The 22651-nt window shown below is 46.2% G+C and overlaps 1 protein-coding gene across 3 annotated transcripts; it reads left to right on the top strand.

The window, feature by feature from the left end:
- The first annotated feature begins 61 nt into the window (after nucleotides 1-61).
- Nucleotides 62-17817, top strand: IVD (isovaleryl-CoA dehydrogenase). Of its 3 annotated transcripts, none has more exons than XM_064513325.1 (12): nucleotides 62-272; nucleotides 2401-2490; nucleotides 4447-4498; nucleotides 7382-7551; nucleotides 9647-9740; nucleotides 10256-10392; nucleotides 11443-11539; nucleotides 14042-14132; nucleotides 15505-15586; nucleotides 16072-16176; nucleotides 16836-16908; nucleotides 17057-17817. In XM_064513325.1, exons 1-12 carry the CDS (start codon nucleotides 126-128, stop codon nucleotides 17188-17190), a joined length of 1272 nt encoding a protein of 423 aa, XP_064369395.1. In that variant the 5' UTR covers nucleotides 62-125; the 3' UTR covers nucleotides 17191-17817. The 3 variants fall into 3 exon arrangements, with proteins under 3 accessions (XP_064369395.1, XP_064369394.1, XP_064369397.1); XM_064513324.1 differs by lacking the exon at nucleotides 14042-14132 and adding an exon at nucleotides 14161-14254 and having other exon boundaries at nucleotides 75-272; XM_064513327.1 differs by lacking the exons at nucleotides 62-272; nucleotides 14042-14132 and adding exons at nucleotides 2020-2143; nucleotides 14161-14254.
- Nucleotides 17818-22651: the final 4834 nt, after the last annotated feature.

The following is a 22651-nucleotide window of genomic DNA, read 5'->3' as shown; positions in this document are numbered from 1 at the left end:
TCAGCGTATCAAACGCCTGAGGAGCGAGCTGGGGCCGCCGCGCCGGTGGGGGAGCGGGCGGGGCGGGGCGGGGCGCGCTCTGGGGCCGGGCTGCGCCTGCGCGTCGCGGCCGGCCCGGGGCGAGCATGGCGGCGGCGCTGGTCGGCAGGGCGGCGGTAGGCGCGGGGCTGCGCGGAGCGCGGCGGCGCCAAGCGCTGGGGCTGCTGCGGCGGGGTAGCGCGGGGCTGGCGGTGGACGACACGGTCAACGGGCTGAGCGACGAGCAGCGGCAGGTACCGGCCGGGCCGGGCCGGGGAGCGGGCGCCGTCCGCGGCGGGCGGCCGAGCGGGCCGGGAAGGGGGGGGGCGGCCCCCGCCTGCTGGCCGCGCGCCTTCCCCCCCGGGGGTGTGGCGGGAAGACGGGCGCTGATAGGCCGGCTCCCGGCCGCCGCAGCCAATCCCGCGGCGCGCCGTGGGGGCGCGGCCCCGCGCGGGGAGGGCGCGCCCGGGCCACGCGTGTGCGGAGCAGCGGGACGGCCGCGGCCCCGGGTCCCCCCGGCCGAAAGGCAGCCCCAGGGCCACCTTGCTCGGCTTCTCCTTTCCACCTTTCTCGCCACAAATGCTGCCAGACGGAGCCCTGCGTGAGCGTAGTCTGATCAGAAATCCGGCACCTATAAAGCAAAACGAGTTGCGGCCCAGTCACATCCTCTCAAAAGAAGTACTGCAGCTCTCCCAGCTTGTTCTCCTGTCCGTTTTATAGTTGGGGACCTACAGCTTTAGGATAATAATTCTTAGCTTTATGAGTTTCTCTTGTGTTCAAAGCCAAGCTAGTGCTAGTCATCACAGTGTTTATTCCCTGCTGCCCCAGCGTATGGTGTGAAAGGCAGCATCTTCGAAGTGTTAGTCCAAACAGATTTTGCCAATTAAGCTAAATATTTCCTTAGCCTGCTCAGAGCTGGGTGTATAGCCCATACCTTCTAGATATTATAGTGCAAGTGCACAGATGTGTGAAATAAATATATTCATTTTTATTTCTTTCTTAATGCTGTGTTTTTCTGTACCTATCTTCTGTTCATGGTGTATGTGACATAGCCTTCTCAGTCCTGAATAAATGTGGTGTTTCCCTGTGCTTCTATATTCAGTAGGTATAAAAGGAGGAAATATTTCCGTAGCCTCTATCTCCTTTGTGAAAAAGCTTTGGAGGAAAAAAAAAAAAAAAGATATTTGGTAACCCACAGTTTGTTTAGTGTTAAGAGCAATCTAAGTGTTACAAGCCTGCTTGGAGAGTTTGGGATCCCTCTTTGAGTCCATCCCCCAGTCTGTAATGATTATAAGCTTTTATTATTATTATTATGATAATATGGTGTATTTTTGTAGTTTTATGCTCAACAACTTTGCTGATGTCAGCTTTGTCTTACTGGAAGCATCAAACATTAAAAATAAAAAATCTGTCTTGGAGGAGAAACTTGCTTGGCAGTACTGGGTTTCAAGATCTGTGTGACCATGGAAACTAAAATATGTTCTTATTTTTAAAGAAGAAGCTTTCTGGTGTGGATTGAGAGGGGCAGAGCATCCTGGGTATATTTTGGTTTGTGGCTGCTGCCCCTTCTGCAGGTTTTGGTTAAACAGCAGAGGGCTTCAGTCTCTAAGACTGTCAGTTTACTTCCTTTGTTAGCACTAACACGTGCAGATGAAGAACCAAAAGGAAAGAATAGAATTTTTAAGCCCTACCATAGTACTTAAAGTTTTTAAATCTCTTTATTAAGATCTTGTATACATTTAAGATATTGTACATGTTTTTCATGCTTTTAGTATGCATATAGATCTCTGCAAAATACAGGTAAGTATTCAGATTTTATAATTTAGAAAAGGATTTGGAAATTTTAGCATTTAGAACAACTAGCATACCTGTTTCTTTCAGATTTCCCCTCTGTAGGGAAATACCAGGATAGCTAATGTAGTTCTAATTTGGTATACGGACACATTTTAATTGTTATGCGTGCTTATTACAGGTATCTGCGTATTATTAAAAGTATACAGCAACAACGACTGGGTTAGTATAATACATCATAATCTGTTCATCAGCTTTCAAGGTTTCCTGACCAAAAACATCCCACCAAAACCTAGTGTTCAGGAGTAGTTCAGCAGCATTCTCTCGTGTTGGGGTAAGATGTTTAACATTAGATTCTGGGTGAAATTTAGGTCTGTTAGCACCCTGTCTTAAGAAACTAAAGGGCCTTCATATTGTCTTTTAATTTATGACTTAAAACTGATTTCCTTATACTCTTGTGCTGCTTCTACTCTTGTGGGTTTGGGATCCTGCAACCGTCTGGCAAGGGAATGTTGGAAGTATCCCAGGGAAGAGAATGACAATATATTGATGGTGTTTAACATGCGTGTTTGTCTTCCCCTCTTTTCCCAGCTTAGAGAAACCATGACAAAGTTCTGTCAGGAGCATTTGGCTCCAAAAGCCCAACAAATTGACCAGGAGAATGAATTCAAAGATATGCGGGTAAGCATTTCCTGAGTGCATTTGAAATAGATGGTAGTCGAAGCCTGTCTGTGCTTTGAGCTGTACCTTACTCCAGAGAAGGAATCCCAGCCCACACTGTGGGAACATACTTCTCAGCTTTTTAAACCTGAAAGTCATAAAATGTTAATGGAATAAAAACAAGGGATCAAAAAGTTATTAACATTCAGCACCCCAGGGAAGAAACTAGTCAGCACCTAGCAAAAAAAATGGAGGTAGAGTGATAATGGTTGGGCCTCTGACTTGCTTGTTTGGATTTCCATCGTGATGTTTCTGTCTGGCTCTCTTCAAAGACTCCTTCCCTAATACGTACTTTGTGTTCTCCTAGCTACTGTGTGAGGTGTGGGAATTCTTTTGTGCACAACCCTTTCTCAGACATCTGAGAGTTTCCTGTCAAATTTGTTGTGAAATAGTGTGCACAGGTGCTGAAAGGTAGAGTTGTTTCACTGTGAGGCTGAAATTTATCTTCCTAACAAAAATGTCAAGTTCCACGAAGCAGGACGGTTTGATGAAAATGAGAGATCTCACCGCTGGTTTTCATAAGCTCCACAAGACTTAAAGCTCAGACAACTGCTAGGATTTCCCAGAGCTCTGATGTTGACATTTTCAGGGATGCACACATAGTTAAGCGTATAAACTTAGTCCAATGCATCAGAGCTATTGAGTAATACTTCTTGAAGTCTCTGAAGACTATCCACAGATAACTTTCTTATTGCTGGACCCTGAGGCTATGTGACAAGCATCTGCCTGCCTGTCCGTTGTGCAGCAGAGAGGCTGCTGTCTGAGGCAGCACCAAGGAAATGTCCCCTGTAGCAGATGTGCCCCTAACTGATGGCATCCTCTGCTGCTGTGTTGTGCTGTGGCTTCCCTCTCGCTCTTTGACACCATGTGCCAGACACAGCTGATCTGTACGGCTCAGATCAGCCTGCAGCTCCATGCCTTGTGCTTGTGGCTCCAGCACAGCAGTCACTGGGCGGTGGTGTTGCCAGAGTGATAAATCCAGGTAACAGCAAGTCGAGCAGTCAGCAGCCAAAGGCAGCCTGTCCGCTAGCAGAGGAGCTTCAGAGGATGTGTGTCCAACTATGCAATGCTAAGCAATGTTATGAAGTCCCTATGTGACTCTGGTGTCCTGGCAGTCTTGGGAACTAGAGGTAATGTACGTGAGTGGCCCTGTATTCAGCTCCTTTAGCTTCACAAATCCAAAGTATTCACAAGTTCTTTGTTGCGGTCCCCTTTTATAATTTTTCCAGTACTGCGTGAGGCAGGCAGTAGCACTGTTTGCCCAAGCTTTTCCTGCCCCCAACTGTAACATTCCTGTCTTTATCTCTCCAAGGATGCTGCCTCAGCTTTAGTTAGCTGCTTCTGTTTTACTGGAAGAGTCATAAATCACCCAGTGATAGCAACTCTTCTCAGTATTTCCTGGGGTTCGGTCATGGATTACTTATGCTAACTGCTGTTCATGGCAACCATGGAGCTAGTAGGCCTACGCAGTGCTGCCAAAGCATTAGGTGCAGGCCCTGTGACAAGGATGTGGGAGGTAAAGGCCAGCATGAATGACTTAAGTCACAAGATCCAAATTGCTCTTTAGGAAGAGATAGTATATGAAAGTGCAGTTTTTGGAGTTAATGAGAGGCTTTAATTCATCAAAATTCTTAAACTGGGCCTTTAAGACCTGTCCCTGCAGAATGAAATTTAGCACTGTGAATTATCTCACTGAAGTCAACAGACTATTTATGGGCAGTGTAACTAGTGTCCTTAAGTCTTGTGGGATGAGAGTCCAAAGCATGGAGTTGCTGCTGCAGGAGGAATCAGCGTGCTTATCACTGAGGTTTCCTGTGAATAAGGCAAATAGCTGTGTCCGGTGAGCTACCTGGGAAGGCTTCTCATCCTACTGCCCTGACTGTGGCTCTGGACTGATTGCTTGTTCTGTGTTTGTAGGAATTTTGGAAGAAACTTGGGGAACTGGGAGTTTTGGGGATCACAGCTCCTGGTAAGTCTGTTCCCACTTTATACCATCTGTTGGGTGATTCTTCAAACAAAAGGGAGAATGCTTAAGCTTACCCCTTCTGGTTCATAATAAACTTGTACATGATGTAACATTCTTTTTGTCCAGAATCGCCTATTTCCACACTTTCTTAAACATTCTTTGGACACTTCTGTTATTCTATACAGAATCAGAATCCTTTTTCTCGTGTTGGATTTTTGGGCAATTATAAAATGATCTTTACAATTTAAAAGTACTGTTCAGAAATGGTTTTCCCAAACCTAACACACCTAACTCATATATTTTTGTGCTTCTCCGATAGGAAGCATTTACTGTAAATTTTAAAGAAAGAGCTGTAGATTAAAGTATCCTAGAACAAATATTCGTCTCTACTAGGAGGAGTTACAGGGTATGGAACAGTGCTATGGAAAGTTGTGATAGCTAATGGAGGGCTGACTGCATCCAACCAGTCAGAAAAAATCAGGGTAAATTTTGTTCAGCCTTGTCTAGATTAAAGCATTTGATTAATGTTGTGTATTACTGAGACTGCTCTGGTCATGCTGAATGCTGCTACAGAGTATAATGAAGAGAAACCCTTAATGGAGAAAAGCAACCAATGAGGCCTTTATTTCCCCATCGTAAAGTCTGTGTTTCTAGATGTGCATGTGCAAAGGCTTCTGCAGAAGCAAGCTGAATAGCAATGCATTGAAATAATGCCTCTGCATTTCTTTCAGTGGCGCTGAGAGTGTTTGAAAGAGTCCGTAGTTCTGCTTTCTTTCTCTTTACTCTTCCCAATTTACTGCTGCTCCTGCTCTTTCTCACTCTTACCTTCTTTCTTCTTCGATGTTGTGCCTGAGGCTTACAGCAGTTTCCCACATTATAAATAAGCCATCTCCTCATGAGTCCTATCCACTTTGATTTCCTCAAAGATTTACCTCTTAAAACTTTTCTATACCCAAAGTTTTTTGTCTTATGATTTTTCATTGTATAATTATGTGCAGTTTCCTTGTTGGCGTCAGATTTGTTGTAGGCGGTAAAGACTGGAGCTGAGGATGTGGAGATAACGTGAAACCTTATGGGGGTACATGATTGATTAGATGGGCACCAGTGGATCAGCTCTATTAGGGAACATTTGAAATGACAGTGCTTTTTGCTTCACTTCTAAAACTAAGCACACTGTGTTGCTTTGATGTAATTTTTCATTTATTTTATAAAGAGCTAAGTTAGGAAATGCAAATATATAGCTTCTATGGAATGATAATGCAGGCATGCCATGTATAAAGAGTCATTTTGAAAGTGCACCATCCCTAGATCTGTAGTTTGTATTACATAAGCTGTCTGGCAGGATTATTTTCTTGTAGCTTTTGCAATGCAGAGCATTCATAGCCCTGTAGTGCTTAAAGCAGGCAGTTAACTTTCCTTTTTTGAGGCAATAGCATCCAGCCTAGCCAGTAGTATACGAGCAAAAAACTCTCTTGTTTTGGTGTACATGAGAAGCTGTTAAATGTGATAGTGCCCAACTAGAAATGAGAAACTCCATTTATCTGCATTCACCTACCTTCACCTTGTGTCCAACATTCCTGTTTGCTTCCAGGATTCCCTTCTTCCAGGATATTGATAGTAAAAACACAAACTCTGGAGTAGAGAGAGATTTCAGATAAAGTGCCCTGCAGATACAGATGGGAGACAAAATGAGTACTGAAAGGCTGTACGTGATGCCGGGGGCTGTTGCATTTGTTGAGTTAGGGGCAGTAGCTCTCTTTCAGCCCAGGTTATGCACTCAGCTCTTGAGCACTCTGCTGAGCATACAAACATATTTGCTCTTACTGTTGTTGCTGCTTCCTTAAAGCATTCATGTTGATGACCATTAAGTGCTCCCAGATGACCTCTCTGACTAGTTTGCAGTGTCTGCATCCTTCTGTTTTAGTTCCTTTCTTACCAATACAATCACTTCTTGCCTGTAAAACCAAGCTTTTACTTCTGGATGTGATTCTGTGTGTGTGGTGTGTGCATACATATATGTATGTGTGTATATATATATACATTTATATATGTATAATGTGTATATATTTATAAGGGGTTCTCAGCCTGATCCAGGCCATTATGTATTTCTCAGCCTTCTCTTTTCCTACCTTCTCTCTTCCTATTCTACCCTGTCTTTAATCTTATCAATCACCAGTTTTAGACTTAGCTCAGCATGTCTCACTAGATTCCCAGTTATGACAGTTGTGCTGCTCTGTCTTACTTCACCCTATGTTGAATTCCATACTCCTGCCCCTGTTGGATTATAGCAGTTTAATCTCAGGATCTTACCTGTTCCAAATTGGTCGTCACTCGAAATGCTGGTCTCCTACACACTTGTGGACATAGAGAAATCCCTAATGTCCCACATTTTGAGCAGCCTGGGGGTTTCTTATTTGTTTTGGGGTGCTTGTTATGACAAACGTTTGGACTTCACATATTTTGCCGCTGCTCCTTTGTTCCTTCACCTAATACAAGTTGCCACTTCTCTGTTTGACTAGTATAAAATTGGTCTCTCCTGAAGCCCCTGCCATTGGAAGTGGCTTGATGTTTCCCTCTGCTAGCTTCCTTCCCACAGGTTGTCTAATACTGACTCTTCTCTGAAACAGATTTTGTCTTCTCTATTTGTTCTTTCTACATATTTGTGATTTAATCTTCATGACAGCATTAACGTCACACTTGTGTGGTTGTCGTGAAAGCTGCACTGTTGTGCAAGTGTTGGCAGCTTAAGGATAGTGTCAGTCAGAAACAGAAGCCCTCATGTGTCTCAGACATCCCTCAAGACAGCCCAGCCTCGGAGTCTTGTGCATGTGTTATCTTCTCCATGATGATTAATGTGAGTATTTCTTTTTCTTTTTTTTGTGATAGCAAAATATGGTGGATCTGCTATGGGGTATCTGGACCACGTGCTGGTGATGGAGGAAGTTTCTCGTGCATCAGCAGCTGTTGGGCTCAGTTACGGTGCCCACTCAAACCTTTGTATTAACCAGCTAGTGCGGAATGGCAACGAAGCACAAAAAGAGCAATACTTACCCAAGGTATACAACTGGGAGAGAAGGTGAAATTAGAAAGATCTGGTTTTTTGGCACTGTGTGAGGAAACATGAGGCTTGTGAGGAAAATATAATGCATTTTGCAGTACTGTGGGATTTAGGACACTAAAAGTATGAGGAAGTTCACTGGACATCACAGCTTACAATTGCTGATCTGGTCTGGCACTACCTCTTTTGTCTCAGAGCAGGTTTTGTGTGCCTATCAGCTGTATACGCTGGGCTGGGCTGAAGCTTCTGCGGCTGTCATTTCCTACACTGGTTCAGTGACAGCCTCTTCCCCTTAATTTTTAGCAGGAAAGATCTTGTGGAGATCAGGCTCTTATGTACAGTTCAGGTGAGAAGAGTCAGTGTTATCACTGTGTCTATCACATGTTTCTCCTGTGGCATGAATTATTTTATGAAAAGACTCTCAGAAGAAGAGAAGAGATAATTCTGCTTTGTTTCAAGTAGGTAGCAACAGAACGAGACCCTCAAAGTTTTCTAGCACACAGCAAGCCAGCAGATTTGTATCTCTTTCCTGTACAGCTGTGTGCAAGGATGAGTTTGTCTTTCATGGTGTGAGGCATTTTAAGGACCAGGTGGTTCAGTGCTCCAACCTTTAGGAAATATTATACTTACCAAATTTTCCCTGCCCCAGATTAATGATTGCTTTTGTCCTATTAATCTATATTTACATAGTTCTGAATTCCGCACAAAGCTCGTTTATTCATCACATTTCAGTTTTTTCAGGGTCAGTGCTTGTAGGCAGCATAGTCCAGTGGATAGAGTAGTAACTAAGTTATTCCTGGTGTGACCCGCGGCTGGCTGGGTGACCTTGGGTAGGCAGTCAGTCTCTCTGTGTTACAAAATGGGGCTGTCAGGTGATGCCGGATGGTATTTTTCCAACTTCCCAAAGCACTTTGAGATTTCTGGACAAAACTTGCTGTGTTGTACATTCTGCATTTTCACTGTCTGAATGCTTGGTTTGCCTATGCTAATTAATTATATGGAAGCATCTTCATCATTCAGGGGCATTCGTGTTTGTAACCCAGAAGTCTGTTAAAGAGATTTCAGTATTTAAACATATACAGAAACAAAGCCGGTACATTGAATCCCAGCCATTAAAATCATTAGCCCCAAAAAACAGAATTAAACTGCATAGAAAGTGCTCTATTGCTTCCTCAAAGCATTCTTGTGCAGTCTGGCAGTACATAACCCCAGATGTCATCATTGTTCCTCAGCTGTATTTTAATGCCCTCATTTACTGGCTTTCACTATGAGATAGGCAACCATTTTAGTTTTTAACTCATCCTGGTTCTTAAGAGAGGACTTAATGGTAAGCCAAAGACAAGTCTCGCTGTTCTGTACGGTGACACTAACTAGTTTTCAGCATGACATCAAGGCTTCTGTTAAAATCCACTGATGGTTTGAGTTGGTTGAACATATATCTTAAGTATTGAAACTGCTTTTTAAAAATGAGAGATCAAAAGGAGGAGAAGATGGAAGAAAGTACACAGGGGAAAAAAAGAAAAGGCAAGGAGAAAAGGGCAGGATGAAAGGAACAGAGAAGAGGAAGCAACAGCTATGCCAGAGCCTGGCATGAGCAGGCACAGAAGGAGGGTGCCCATCTGCTATGCTAGCACGAGTGTGGGGGGGACCAGGCTATGAGCACATTGCTAAGCACTTTGCAGTCTCTTTTCATCCCCCTCACTGGCCTTTTGTGTTTAACCACTGCAGTTTATTTAAAAGGGCAGTCATAAAGCACAGAACAAGGAGTTTGGGAGAGGCATATGGCTGCCTGCATGGTTCTTTTGGCAGCTTCCTGGAGATAGATGAGTACAGCTCTGCTTTTAAAACACTAACTCAGACATGAGTTGAGTCATCTAGCTCATCCCACTGTGATTTGGTTCTGTTCCCTCAGCACAGCAGCACAAGGGAGCTTGCTGCAAAGACTGTAGTGAAAACAAGGTATAGTCCTCACTTGCAGGTTAAGTGGAACAGCTACTATTGAGATTCAGTGCAGAAGAAGACAGGCTGAAGAGGGAACAGAAATACAACAGTACTATTGTCCTTCCCTTTCTTATGTTTGTCTTTCCTTCCAGCTAATCAGTGGGGAGCACATTGGAGCATTAGCAATGAGTGAACCCAATTCTGGATCTGATGTTGTCTCCATGAAGCTGAAGGCAGATAAAAAAGGTAAACCATGCAATATGCTACCTGGATAGGTCATGCCAGTGTTTCTCCTGGCCAGCATAAATAATGTATCTTCTAAATTTATATTAACCTCCACAATACTCTGAACAGTGTTCAATCTCAGGTATACCCCAGCTGTGTTCCCAAGCTCCTGCTTGTGCTGCCTCCCAGAAAAGTCAGTGTATGATAAAGCAAGATAGTGAAGACATGGGATGGGTGGTTGGATGTACGGAAGTGGACACATCTTTGGTCTCTCACTTCTGGTTATGGAGGTGGAAGGTAGCGGTATGGTGGAACTGGTGCCAGGTACCTTAGTTTATCAGGCATTCATTAAACTCAATCTTTGGACTCCAGAAACAAAGGAAAGAAATTTTCTTGAATTTGGGAAGGACTCAGTGCATGCTGTTTGTGAAGTCTTAAAGAGCATCCTTGGAAGCCTGCTCTGAAATAGTTTGGGTGAAGGGATAGGTGCTGTTCTGTTGCGAGCTAACAGGTTGTATGCATCTCTGTGCTTCTAGGGGACTATTTTGTTTTGAATGGGAGCAAATTTTGGATCACCAATGGGCCAGATGCAGATGTTCTCATTGTTTATGCTAAAACTGACCTTAATGCTGTTCCAGCCTCCCGAGGTATAACTGCATTCATTGTGGAGAAGGTAGGTTTAAGTTACTGTGTAATAAGCCTCTTGATTTTATTTTAGTCTGTTTTGGAGCTGCTGTCCTTCCCCCTAACTGGCTCACTTAGAAATCAGCTAGTATTCTCTTGATTAAGCTGCCAGCCCCTTGCTCAAAGGCAAACTACCTCCTGCTTGAATTTTACAAACCCATGAGATTAGTCCCCAGCCCCAGCGATATGGCATATTGCACTATGAGCTGGGAGCTTTTGGATTTTGGTATCTGTGCACATAACTCATCTTTTGCTCTAGAAATGTAGAGAAAAAGGACAAAAGCCTAATATGAAAGGGCTTGCGTGTTTCCAAAAATTGTCAGGGTATTGGAGGCCTTGTAGATCTGCCATACTATCCAGTTATCTTTTCTTGCATTTTTAAGGTTGAGACATCAAAATAACTCTATTAATTTTCTGGTCTTTCTTGCACTGTCCCTTCAGAAGCACGCATGCAGAGCATGCCAAAGGCCTTCATACAGGGAGCCCTTGGGAAACATGGATTTTTTTTTTCTTTTCCTCCTCTCTTTCTAGTTAGTTGGGGATATGCTATGCACAGCTCTGTTACCACAAGGAAGAAAGAACAAGGCATTTCATGAAGGCAGGAAGCTATGATAAAAGAAATGATACTGGAAATGTAGAAATCTGAGTTCAGTGAAAACCTTGTGCTGGACTTACCCAGCTTAGCAGCTAGAATAGTTCAGTCACTGGCCAAAGCTTGTTATTCTTATTCTAGAGCAGTGCCAGTGTTGGCAGCTGGCCAGATCATTACTTATTCACTATTTATGTGCATTAGAAAATGGACTCATTTGCCTAGTTAGCATGGTGCCCCCAGGTATGCATGTTTCCCTGTTCATTTGCTTCCTTCCCACTTGCACTTACACCTGTGCTTGTTCCAGGAGCAGGTAGTTCACTTTGACTCCCTTCTGGTACACTGTGTGCGTTCATGTGCTTAGGGAGATTTTATAAGGCTGTAATGATTTTATTTAGCCTTTCAGAATTGAGAGGTTTGAAATCTGTTTTTCCTGTCTTGGCTTTGCAGGGAATGCCAGGTTTCAGCACAGCCCAGAAGCTTGATAAGCTGGGAATGAGAGGGTCTAATACCTGTGAATTGATCTTTGAAGACTGCAAGATCCCAGGTGCATTGAGTTAAATCATGGCCATATGTATGTGATGGGTCCCTCTCTTCTTGGTCAGACAACCTGGATCACCAATTACATGCACGTTCAGAGTGACCTAGAGGGCTTTCCAGATAGCTATCTGCTCTTTGGCAGCCGCACGGGAGAGCTAGTGAAATCAGAAAAGTGCTGTGCTCCCTGGTGGATTCTGTCGAATGAGCGTGTCCCTTGTTAGATCACTCCTGTTTCACCCTCAGGGACACGGTTCTTAACTACTGCTTTTGCAAAGCCTGCATGAGGCTTCTAAAGAAACTGCTGATTATCTTGTTGACTTTAGAGCTCCCCATCTAGTATACAGAAGAGCATATTAGCCCTGAAGTTTTTCTCCAAAATCACTGGAGACTGCCTCACAGATTTTTGGTTTGCCTGTAACATTTCTAAATTCACCAGGGATTAGGGCCTGAAAAAGGACATCACGTCCCCTTTAGTTAGAACAGCAAGATTGTGGATGTGCCTTATGAGGGGCAATGCTAATAGCCATTGGAATAACAAAAATAGTCATTTTTGTTGATAGAAGAAAATTCAGAGCCACTCTATAGCAAATGGAGGTGATGCCTTATCTGAATTCCTGAAAATCAGAATCATGAATCTGCAGAACAAGTAACTCCTCTGCTTCCCGTATACTAATGAAAGCTGCTTTGCAGTATGCAGAAGAGTGTCAGCTGAAATCTGACATTTTTAACTTTACTGGATCCCTCCACTCTGAAAGCAGAAAGGCCAGTGCTTGAGCCTTCAGATCATCTCCTGGGTAATCATGCGTACAGAACAGCATGTTCTTATGGTAACAGGATTTCCATTTTGTGATAACTCAGAGGTGCATCACTGCAGTGTTGAAAGCTAGCACACTTTGCACTTTAGCCATTATTGCAGCTTCTGATCTTCGACATTGGAAGCTGAACCAGTCTGATGCCTTTTCATATGTCTGCAGGATGTTTCTCTTATTGATCAAAGTGTCTTCTAGTACTACAGTTCTATCTGCTTTAAAATATGAGGGTTTTGCTGTGCTCCACTGAATGTCTGGTGTTTCTCTTGCAGTAAGTGTTTTCTGTGGATTCACTCTGTTGTGTTGCATTGATAAAAGCGGGTTCGGAGCCTTGATAGTTTTATGCCATGAGACCCTCCCCCTGCCCCCCCGCCCGGTGCAGTCAGCATACACATCCTTCAGCCCACTGCATGCTTACCCATCCCTTTTCCCTGGGCATACAGGAAAATGTTCGGGCTGCCCAGTCCTCTTTTCAGCTATGAGGTGTCATCACTCATGAGCAGCTTCATCATTTTATTATTACTGGTGGTGGTGTTTCTGTTCTTTAAAGTAGCACTTGCTATTAGTATTTTTCTTTCTCATCTATAGAGGTCCTAAGCTTTTTCTCAGAGAGCCAAGTTTCATTCTCCTTCCTCTTTCCAGCTCCCTTAACATGATAACAGTCCTGCAGAGGCTGCACTTCTCTATACAACCCATCAACACGCTCCTCAATAAGCAGGAGATATTGCAGTCTTTGAGCTTCTGCCACTGAAAAACAGACTGTTTGTTTCAGGAGAATATCTGCCTCTGTCCACAAGTCCTGTCTCACTTTAAGTTTGCATATCACATTGCTCAGATCTCTTGTGATCAAAGCCTGAAGTATATGTCAGCTCTTCTATACGGCATGATCTGTGGATAGTCCCTGTCTATCTACCGAGCACAGTTGTTAGGCTTCAAGTTCCGCTCTGACTGTAAGGGGACATCCGTGCTGAGGAGATGAGTCTTTTTATTCCTCTCCTTCTATGCTTGTGAACATCAGCACATGCTTTAGATCGTCCCTAAGTGACATGAGTTTCCGAGTTTTTTCTTCTCAACCCGTTACCTAATGTGGCTATTTTCCTGTTCCATTTTCACAGGAATAATACTTGTCTTTTAAAACACGCATTTGTAACAACTGCAGTGTTCTGCTCAGCCCCCTTCACAGAAAGGGGGATAATGCCCATTTGTATTTTTCAATCTCAGAAAGCCAGTGTTTATCATCCCAACCCATGATAAGTGGTGAGTTTTGGCTGGCTGACTGTGTTACTTTTGCTTTCTATATTAGGAATGCCCAGAAAAGTGACCTGAGTATATCAGAGCGGGATGCATTTGTTTCAAATACATGATTAGTAGGCATCATATGGTAACGACTTTTGGTCACTCAGTTTGAGTTAGACAGAAACTAATGGGTTGGAGAAGAGGACTCTCACTTTGTCCTCCCAGGCTATTAAGTTCCCTGTTCTTGTTGATGCAAATGTTAGGCCTGGAGGATCTCTGTAGAGCACCTTACTCTTAAGAAAGCAGGCAATAGAATAGCAGCGACTGTGAATGCACATTTTAACCCTTTACTGCCCTTTTCTTTTTGGCTTCGGTTGGATTGAAAAGCTACTTCAGTAATAGGAGGGATATGTGTCAAGACTCAGCCTGTCTAGCTCATCCTAAATGCTTGTGTCTCAAGCCAGAAAGGAAGGCAAAAGTGACTGATGGTTTGAATCCTCTCCCCAGAGAATGTAGACCCTCAGACAACCACTTATCTTCTCAGTTTGCACATAGGTAAGTCGCTTTCCTTTGCTGATTGCAGCCAAAAATGTCTTGGGGCAGCTGAGCAAAGGAGTCTACGTTCTGATGAGCGGCTTGGACCTGGAGAGACTTGTGCTGTCTGGTGGGCCACTGGGGTAAGGGTTCTTTCATCTTTCATAGATTTTTAAGGCCAGAAGAGTCTTTTCTGGTCACCTAGTGCGGTGGGTCTCAAACTGGGGTTGCATCTCTCAGAAGGATGTTTTGGATGGAGAACTGAGTTGCTGGGCAGCCATGGGGAGCAACGTACAGCTGGGAGGAGGTGGCTGGGTCAGAGTTGTGCAAAGGATGCAGGTAGTGGAGGAGGCAGAAGCAGGGAGATGCCATGGCTGCTGAGAATTATTCAGCTGTGTTGTAGCTGTTCATGCCTGTAATCGTCTCCTGTCTGAGGGCCCTGCTGAGAGGCAGTCACTCAGTTGGCACCCCCCTGGCAACCACAGCTCACTCTGCTTCTGCTCTGCATGTGTTTCACCTTTTCCTTTAGCTCTCCTCACCTCCCCATTGCTCATGCTGTTTTTCTCAGCTTGAGAACATCTATATGGAACATATTCTGAGGGACAAGGGGCAGAGGACACGATGTCAAAAGGAAAATTTGAAAATTCCTGCCCTCCAGTGTAGCACAGACTATGCTGTTCCCTGGACCAACCCTCTAGAGCATACTTTTGAAAAAAACTAGTTTTGATTTAAACGCTTTCAGGGATGGCATTACCGTGCTTGGAATAACCAACTCCTTGTTTATGGCACAGTTTCTTGAAAGTCTAAAACATTATCCAGGCTCTCACATAGAAGGACCACTAGGCTGAAGAAAAAGTTTGTTATTCATTTACTCCGTCCTTAGGCTCCCTAGTAATTCTTTTTACCTTACAGTCCCTTTGTCCCCCCAGGTGGTCTGGTCTCTCTGTGCTAACCCTTATATCGAAAGACTTCCATAAAGCAGGAAGGGGATTTCTCACTATTCTCATTTTCGTCTGCACTTTTTTTTATAGTATTAGCTAGTACTCCTTGAGTTGGTCTTCTCTGGAGATGCAAGGCAGCACAAACTGTCCTAGCTACAGTTGTAGGAGAGCTCTTCAACCCTCCATCTCAGTCCCCTGAATTAAGAAGGTAAGACCTTATCACAAGATGTGTCCCAAATGAGCAGTGTGTAGAGCATAAGGCAGAAAACTGGGATCTTTGGATTTTATTTTTAGCATTGAGTATAGCTATAGGAAGGCAGTAGCATCCCTCTCTAGGTGCCTGAGAACCTTTTTGTCTTAGATTGAGCTTCCAAGACTTAATTATTGCTTGTCTGTTAACTATACTTTCCTTCTCTTCCTTTTCCCTTCCTCCATATCTGTGTCTTTCCTAGACTCATGCAAGCTGTTCTTGATCACGCAATTCCATACCTACATGTAAGAGAAGCGTTTGGACAGAAAATTGGCCACTTTCAGGTGAGACAGGAAAGTGATTACAAATACTGTTTGTTTTCTCTTTTAAAAAGAAAAGAAAAAAAAGAAAAAAAAAAAGCACCCTGACAAGACAAGCTGCTCTGTCATGGGAGAACTGGGGCTTTGCACGGAGAAAGATGTCTGAAGGTTTTGCTGGGGCTGCATGATGTAATGATGTGATGAGAAGGTGAAAGCATCCCTATAAGCCTGTTTATCTGAGGCCGCTATTAGTGGGTGAAGGTCTGGGAATGGCATGTTTCTGCTGGCCTTGATATCTGGGAGTTCATGAATCAACAGACCCTTTGGCTTCCTCACTGCATCCACCTCTTTTCAGTTGTCCAGTTTCTACTCGATAGCACAGGGAATGCCCTGTAAGAACCATTCCGGTCCCCAGTGCTCATGCAGAAAATAATCTTCCCCTCACTCTCTGTGATCTCACATTGTTTTAATACCCGTAAAACATCTCTTGTCTCTGCTGCGATGTGTAGCTCATGCAAGGCAAGATGGCTGATATGTACACCCGGCTGATGGCATGTCGGCAGTACGTCTACAACGTGGCGAAGGCCTGCGACCGAGGCCATTTCAATGCAAAGGTGAGCTTGCTTCCACATGGCCTCTGTATGCCAGGGCAGTTCCTTTCACTTTGGCCCCAAATTGTGAGTGGGGTGGAGGTTCTGTGCTGTGGGTTTCAGCTCACAGCTCTCCAAGTACATCCTGCTGACCCCCCCCCAAAAGAAAAAGAAAGCCTAGTTCCACAAGGCAGCAAATTTAGCACTTGAGTAGGTGTTTATTGGGAGCCAAAGCACAATATCCTGGCTATTGTAAGGAGTTATAGCAGTCATTCCAAGGTGGTGTCATCTCTGCAACTGTCACTGTCACCACATGTCAGTCAGAGGAGGGGACAAAGTGTTCAACAGTTGGAGAACAGAGCCCTGCATCCCGTATCAAATCACTCACGTTGGTGTCCTTTAGGCATGACAGGCATTCGTGAGAGACCCACTCCTCTCCTGCATTCTTTTGTTCCATCTTCATGTGGTCGTTACGGACCCGACACAAGTCTTCTGCAGTGACAGAAAGACTGCTGAGGTTTTTTTCCCATGCTGGGGAATGAATCTGTGCCTTTGTGGTGAAGTAGTTCAGGGTTGTTAGCAGGTGTTTGCAGAGTAATGGAAAGGTCAGAGCAACAAGGAGATTGGAGAAGGGCAGGTCACACCCTTCCTGACTCCATCAGTGATTTTTCTCTCTCCATTAGGACTGTGCCGGAGTGATCCTCTATTCTGCAGAGTGTGCTACCCAGGTGGCTCTGGATGGGATTCAGTGTCTCGGTAAGATGCAGTCACTGGTAGTGTTTGTTTCTTTGAGGAAGAGACCGAGCGATTGCTGCAGAGAGGCAACCACAGTGAAGAGCAGTGCCTCTCCCACCTCTAGTCCCTGAAATCAGAGATGTGACTTGTGACTTCTTTTTGGTTGTAGGTGGGAACGGATACATCAATGACTACCCAATGGGGCGTTTCCTGCGTGATGCCAAGCTCTATGAGATTGGGGCAGGCACCAGTGAAGTGCGCAGACTTATCATTGGCCGGGCATTTAACGCTGCTTTTAAGTAATATCAACCAGCGGAGGGACAGCACCCTGACTACCAAGAGGCCTTTGACTGTAAAGCTGGGGCGCACAACTTCTTCCTGCTTGTGATTCTGGGATTGTCGCTTGTGGACTCTTTCCTGTCTGCGCTGTGAACAGATGCTGCTGGGCTGGGCTTTGCTGACAGAATGAATCAGACGGTAGGATAGAAGGAAAAATGTGTTTTTCTTCTCATGATCAGCCTGATTCATCCTGTTCATAAGCCATCCGGATTCTCAGTGCTACAGAGCTGAGGTTCATCCAGGGGACATATCACCATCAGAGCAGGCTGTTGAACAGTATGCCTGGAACAGGAGGCGGCTGTTGCTGAGTACAGAAAGTCAATCCAAAAAAACGGGCTAGGGAGTAATTTTGTTCTCTTTAAAAACTGAGTGCCATTAAATAGCTAGCATTTAGCATGCTCCTGCTGGATGGAGGAATTTCCCATTGCGACGTTCCAATGAGATTAATAGCTTCCATTTTGGGGAGCTCAATGGCAGCCAAATCACGGGGGGTAGCTATCATGAACATCAAAGCATCATAGCCACACAGGCAGTGTTTTAGGCCATGATTGCTAAAACCTCATTAAAACACCACTTCTGTTTCTTTGCATACTTCCTTTCCTATCCCGGCTGCTTCTCAAGATATTTCAGTGCAGCCTGAAGTCTTTGCTCTTCTGACGGACTGCCTCCTGCTGTGTTATCCGTTCGGAGGTGTCACCATCCATCATTCTGGGAACAGTTAGAATGTCAGACCTGTATTGTGATATCCAAGAATGAGTCGGGCAGAAGGAGGTTGACTTTTGGGTTGAGATTTTTTTTTTTTAGGTTGTTCTTTTGGTAAAAAGCATGTGCTTACACTCCACACTTGCTTGACTAAATGGAGTCAGAGCGAGTGCAACAGTATTTGGGTGTTGTCAGGGAGTATTAAATACATCAAATTAAGGTATACCTAGCCTTATTAAGGAAAACTGCAGTGCATACTACAGCCTCAAGACTGAATCATGAAGGAAAATGGGCTGTTGTAAACATGACGGAGGAATGAATTCAACAGCGACCCTATGGGCAACCTCCAGATAGTTTTAACAGAAAAGCTTAAAGCTGTGTGTGGTTTTGGTTTGTCTGTCCTAGGTGACAGAAACTAATACTAAATTTTAAAATGCCACAGACTGAAGAAAAATTCACCTTGCTGTATTGCCAGCTGGGTCACCAGGTATTTATACGAAAGGCCAATAAAACTTCAGTTCCTCTGGAACTAGAAGCAGCTTCTAAAATCATGGTGGCAGTACCTTCTTCCTAAACTTCATGTACATTCAGCTACATAGGAGGGCTGTCATTCTGCAGTTGTCCTAGGGATTCATTTTCAGTGTTGGGTAAGTGTAAATCTCTGGGTAAAGCTAGTGGAGAGGTGGGCATCAGGACAGCGTGGACAGAGGTGGCTTTGCCTGTCAAGTGTACCCCCTTGAACTGCACCCAAAAATGTTTTGAAAATGGGCCTTGCAGTGCAAGTGAGGTGCGTACAAAACTGCTGCAGTTGCTGCACCCCAGTCTGGTGCGCAGCAGGAGGTTTTGGAGTTATCCAAGCGATCTGGATCGCAGATTCCCATGGTGATGAGCCCTAAACGGCCGAGCACCCGTCCCGTAGCCTATACCCGCGTGGCGAGGAGGCTGCTCTCAGCTCGTCCTGCCGCTGTGGCCCCCCATCTTCCAGCAAAGGGGAGCGCAGCAGAATGCCCTCCCTGCCTTTGCACCCATGTTTCCTTCCAGATCTGAGGTCTGGCCTTTTTTCTTTCTCCCCCCAATTGCAAGCAAGCTGGGGCCAGGGCACGTACGCAGCGAGCGGTGCCGTGGGGTACGCAGCGGGGCTCCTCCGCCCCGGGGAGCAGGTGCAGCCTCCGTGTCTCCGCCAAACGGCAGCTCTCCAGCTGAGAGCTGGTGGGAGCACAGTGTCTCTAGCACATGTTGGAAACTCATATTTTACCTGCGTGTTTTTTAGCTCTTTGACAGGGGAATGAATCACTGTAATTTTGCTCGAAGACGCTCAAAAGAGCGTTGGCTCTGAATCATGGTGTTGTGATCTGTGTCTGGCCGGAGGAGCTTCTCTGAAATGAATGCAACCTCACGATCTTGCAAGAGACTCGGATTGTTTAAAAAGACACATTCTAGGTTGGAAAGGACCGCAGCTTTTCAAACCTGCCCTGTGAATGCTGGAGTGGCCTGTTTTTAATACAAATAATAAATAACGCCTCACTTTCTAGGCTGATCAGCAGCTCCAAGTTAAAGGTAAAGTGAATCAATGCCTAACACACCGTGGGGTAGGGTGGAGGGAGAGCTTCATCAGTCTTGAGGGTTACGTTAATCAAATTTCAGGCACCTCTGTAGCAGCACCGCATGGATGTTGAACGGGCTGCCTTTCTTTGGGCCAAGCAGTTCTTGCTGCGGTATTTAATAATAATAATAATAATAATAATAAAAAGGCTCCTGGCGCAGTGGGGAAGGCTTGTGAGGGGACCACGAGTTTAATGTCTAGGCAGTGCTAATAAACCTGCTTTTGCTGGGCGACCCGTGTTCCTGCGGGGTGTTTCCCAGCAGAGGGCAGGGACGGACCTCGTCTGGCACCTGCTGCGGAGGGAACAGGGCCAGTATTGCCTTCCCTCGTCCTCCCTTCCTCTTCCCTACCAGCCACAGCTTTTTTCCCCTTGCTTTAATTGTTTTAAAAGAAAAAAAATACATATATATATAGTGGTATATCTGGCAGGTGCCTCAGGCCTCCTCTGGAGAGCAGCAGAGCTAATAGGAAAAACATGCAAGGGCACTGCGCCTCTAGACACGATCTTAATGGTATCTATTGCTCTGAATTTACTACGGCAGTTGTCCTGGCGTGATAAGCATTTGGCCGCTTGCAGAGCGGGGTTAGGTACGCTGCGCCTCTCTCCGTTTCGAAGATACTTGCCCAGTTTGCAGCCAGCTGGCTACTTGAGTAACTGGGTCAGAGAGAGAAAGCAGCTTGGAGAGGGGAGGAAATTAGTCACCAAACCAAACATAAAGTTCATTTTAACAGCATGCACTGAGAACGTGGGGGTTTCAAACAGGGGTATTTCGTAAGCAAGCTCCTTCTAGCTTTTTAGGAAGAAAAGGCTAGGAAAGATAGGATTGAGAACTTGTGATCACCAGTACCTGCAAGCCGGATGAGTTTTGAGGTACTGCTGTAATTGTTCTGCATGTGGAAAGCATCCCTCCCGTAGCAGCTGGGCAGGTTTTGCAGGTTAGCAGTTTATTGATTTCTTGAGGGAAGAAAAACCATGTTCTGCTCGCTTGCTGAAGCTGCTTGCTCCTAAAGAACCCGGCTCAGGTGACTTACTTCTTTCAGCGTGTGATCAGAGCTGCTCTGCACCTCCATTCCCGAAGGCTGAAAACCGGATGAAAGAGCAGTCCAAGTATAATGTCCTGAAGGTAGCAGAGCTCTGGCTCTGTTTGATCTTTTACGGGTGGATTTTGCAGCTGAAGGCGTTGTGCTGAGAAAGCTACATTTGCCCTTGGCTAACTTGGACCCGAGGATGTGCTAATCTGAGGATCTCACTCAGCCGCAGCTCTGGCAGCAGGGCTGGGAGTGCGAGACCAAAGCTTTGGAAGCAAAGAGCAGGTTCTTGAACCGTTTAAGTGTTAGACACGGAGGAAGCCTGGGTTATGCCCTCCTGCCACAGCTCCAGTCCCTGCTAGCTCTTCAGCTGCACAGCTGAGTTGTGATGAATACTGACGGCATTCCCAAGGGGCAACTTTTGCTCAGCCTGTCCTTAATTGATGCTGCTTGGCTCTGGGAGTCCTTTCTGGAGCCGTGTGCAGGAAGCACAAGCTAGTCCTGCAAGAGCTGTGCTTGTGCCGAGCTAGGGCTTGCCCAGAACGCCATGCAGATACGTGTTCGATGCAGAAACTCTTGTTGAAAGATAAGTGGAAGAACAGGAACAAATCCTCCTTGCTACCACCGGGGTGGGAGACGTAGCAGATAAGGTAGGCTGTTACATCTCTGGCCTCCTGCCTCATGCTTTTCAGGGCAGATGGGACCACAGCTCCTCCAAGCCGTGTCCAAAACCGGAGTTTTAAGCAGACACACCTACAGCGCAGGGGTAACACTGGTTTTACAAATGTGACCGGGTGTTTGTTTTCCAGTATGCTTGCCGCCGTTGAGGAGTACGGTTGCAGCACGACCAGCCGCGATTTATATCTAAGGTGCCGTTTGCAAATGGGGCTACAGCTACCGTGCGGGTTCAAACGGCGGTTAAAGCAGATCCCGTGTAGCTCGGCAAGGTCAAACCATACCGAGCAGATGCAGGGGAGGGAGCCGCGTGCGTGCAGCGTCCCAGGCAGGGCAGCGCTTCTCCCTGCTTCTCCTGGGCTTTCTAGGCTGCTGCTTTGCTGCGGGACCACCTGCTCGCTCTTCCTGGCTCCCCCCGGAGCCCGGCTCTGCCCCAGCTCCCTGGAGAGCCCCCTCCTCTTCCCGCTGCCGCCCTGGGGAAGGCAGGGAGATGCCCAGCTGCTTTCCCAGCAGCGGGTCGCGCCTGCGCTCACGCTCGTGTTTGTGCACGTAGGCGCCAGAGGATGCGGTTGCGAGGCTGGTCCGCGAAGGGAAGGCAGGCTTGTGGCAGCGTTGGGGAGGAGGAGGAGGAGGTTTCTCTCCAGCTTCGGGCTTCGCAACTTCAGCGTAAGGTGACACATACCGAAAGTGGCGGCGATTCTCGTTTTCGCTATGCGGAGATGGCACGGTGAAGCCTCGCTTGGGCCAAATTCTGCCCCGTTCCTAAGCGTCGCCCTGACGAGCTCTACTTGCAAGCATCTCTCCTCCGAGCGACTCCCTCACGTGGACTGGCACCGAGCAGCGTTAAAAAAGCTGGGCCGGGCGGGAAGACGGCGGCAAAGATTGCTTTTCAATAGAGAAGAATTCGCAACGGCGAGCGGGGAGACAAAAACCTTCTTGAGCCGAGCGGACAACATTGGGGGGGGGGGGGAGCGGGGATTACTGTAGCGCAGCCTGGGCTCGCACCGCTTGCACCTGCCTCTTGCTGAAAGGCTGATGCTGAGCAACAAGCAGCTGATGCTGAGGCCCAGTCGTCAGCCTGAACTGGGGGGGGGATCCCCTTCGCGGGGAGGGGAGCCTGGCTGCCTTCCCCCAGCTGCTCACGTGCCCCGGGTGCTGGCAGGGTGCTCGCCGAGGTTTCGTGCTGGGTCCACGCGCTCCCTGTAGAGCAAACCACCCCCTGCAGCAGCCGCGTTGGCCCCTTAGGAAGCTTTAAAAGAAAGTTTGGGGAAAAAAAAAAAACCGCATCCCGCCTCTCTGCTGAGCATCCTGCTGCCGTGACCAGCCCGGTGGGGACCAGCTGCCCAAAATGCCCCAGACCCAACTTTTCCGACCTGGCAAGTGGCTTGAGGCGCCCAGTAGCAGCACTGAGGCTTT

Source organism: Dromaius novaehollandiae, chromosome 5 (genome assembly GCF_036370855.1).
Source record: "Dromaius novaehollandiae isolate bDroNov1 chromosome 5, bDroNov1.hap1, whole genome shotgun sequence".
NCBI lineage: Eukaryota > Metazoa > Chordata > Aves > Casuariiformes > Dromaiidae > Dromaius > Dromaius novaehollandiae.
Note: the sequence above shows the minus strand (reverse complement) of the source record. Positions and strands in the feature narration are given on the sequence as shown.

Coding starts and splice junctions, on each gene's coding strand:
- IVD (XM_064513324.1), top strand. CDS start 126: ATGGCGGCGGCGCTGGTCGGCAGGGCGGCGGTAGGCGCGGGGCTGCGC. Junction 10,393..11,442: donor CTGCATTCATTGTGGAGAAG/GTAGGTTTAAGT, acceptor TTGGCTTTGCAG/GGAATGCCAGGTTTCAGCAC. Junction 15,587..16,071: donor AGAAAATTGGCCACTTTCAG/GTGAGACAGGAA, acceptor TGCGATGTGTAG/CTCATGCAAGGCAAGATGGC.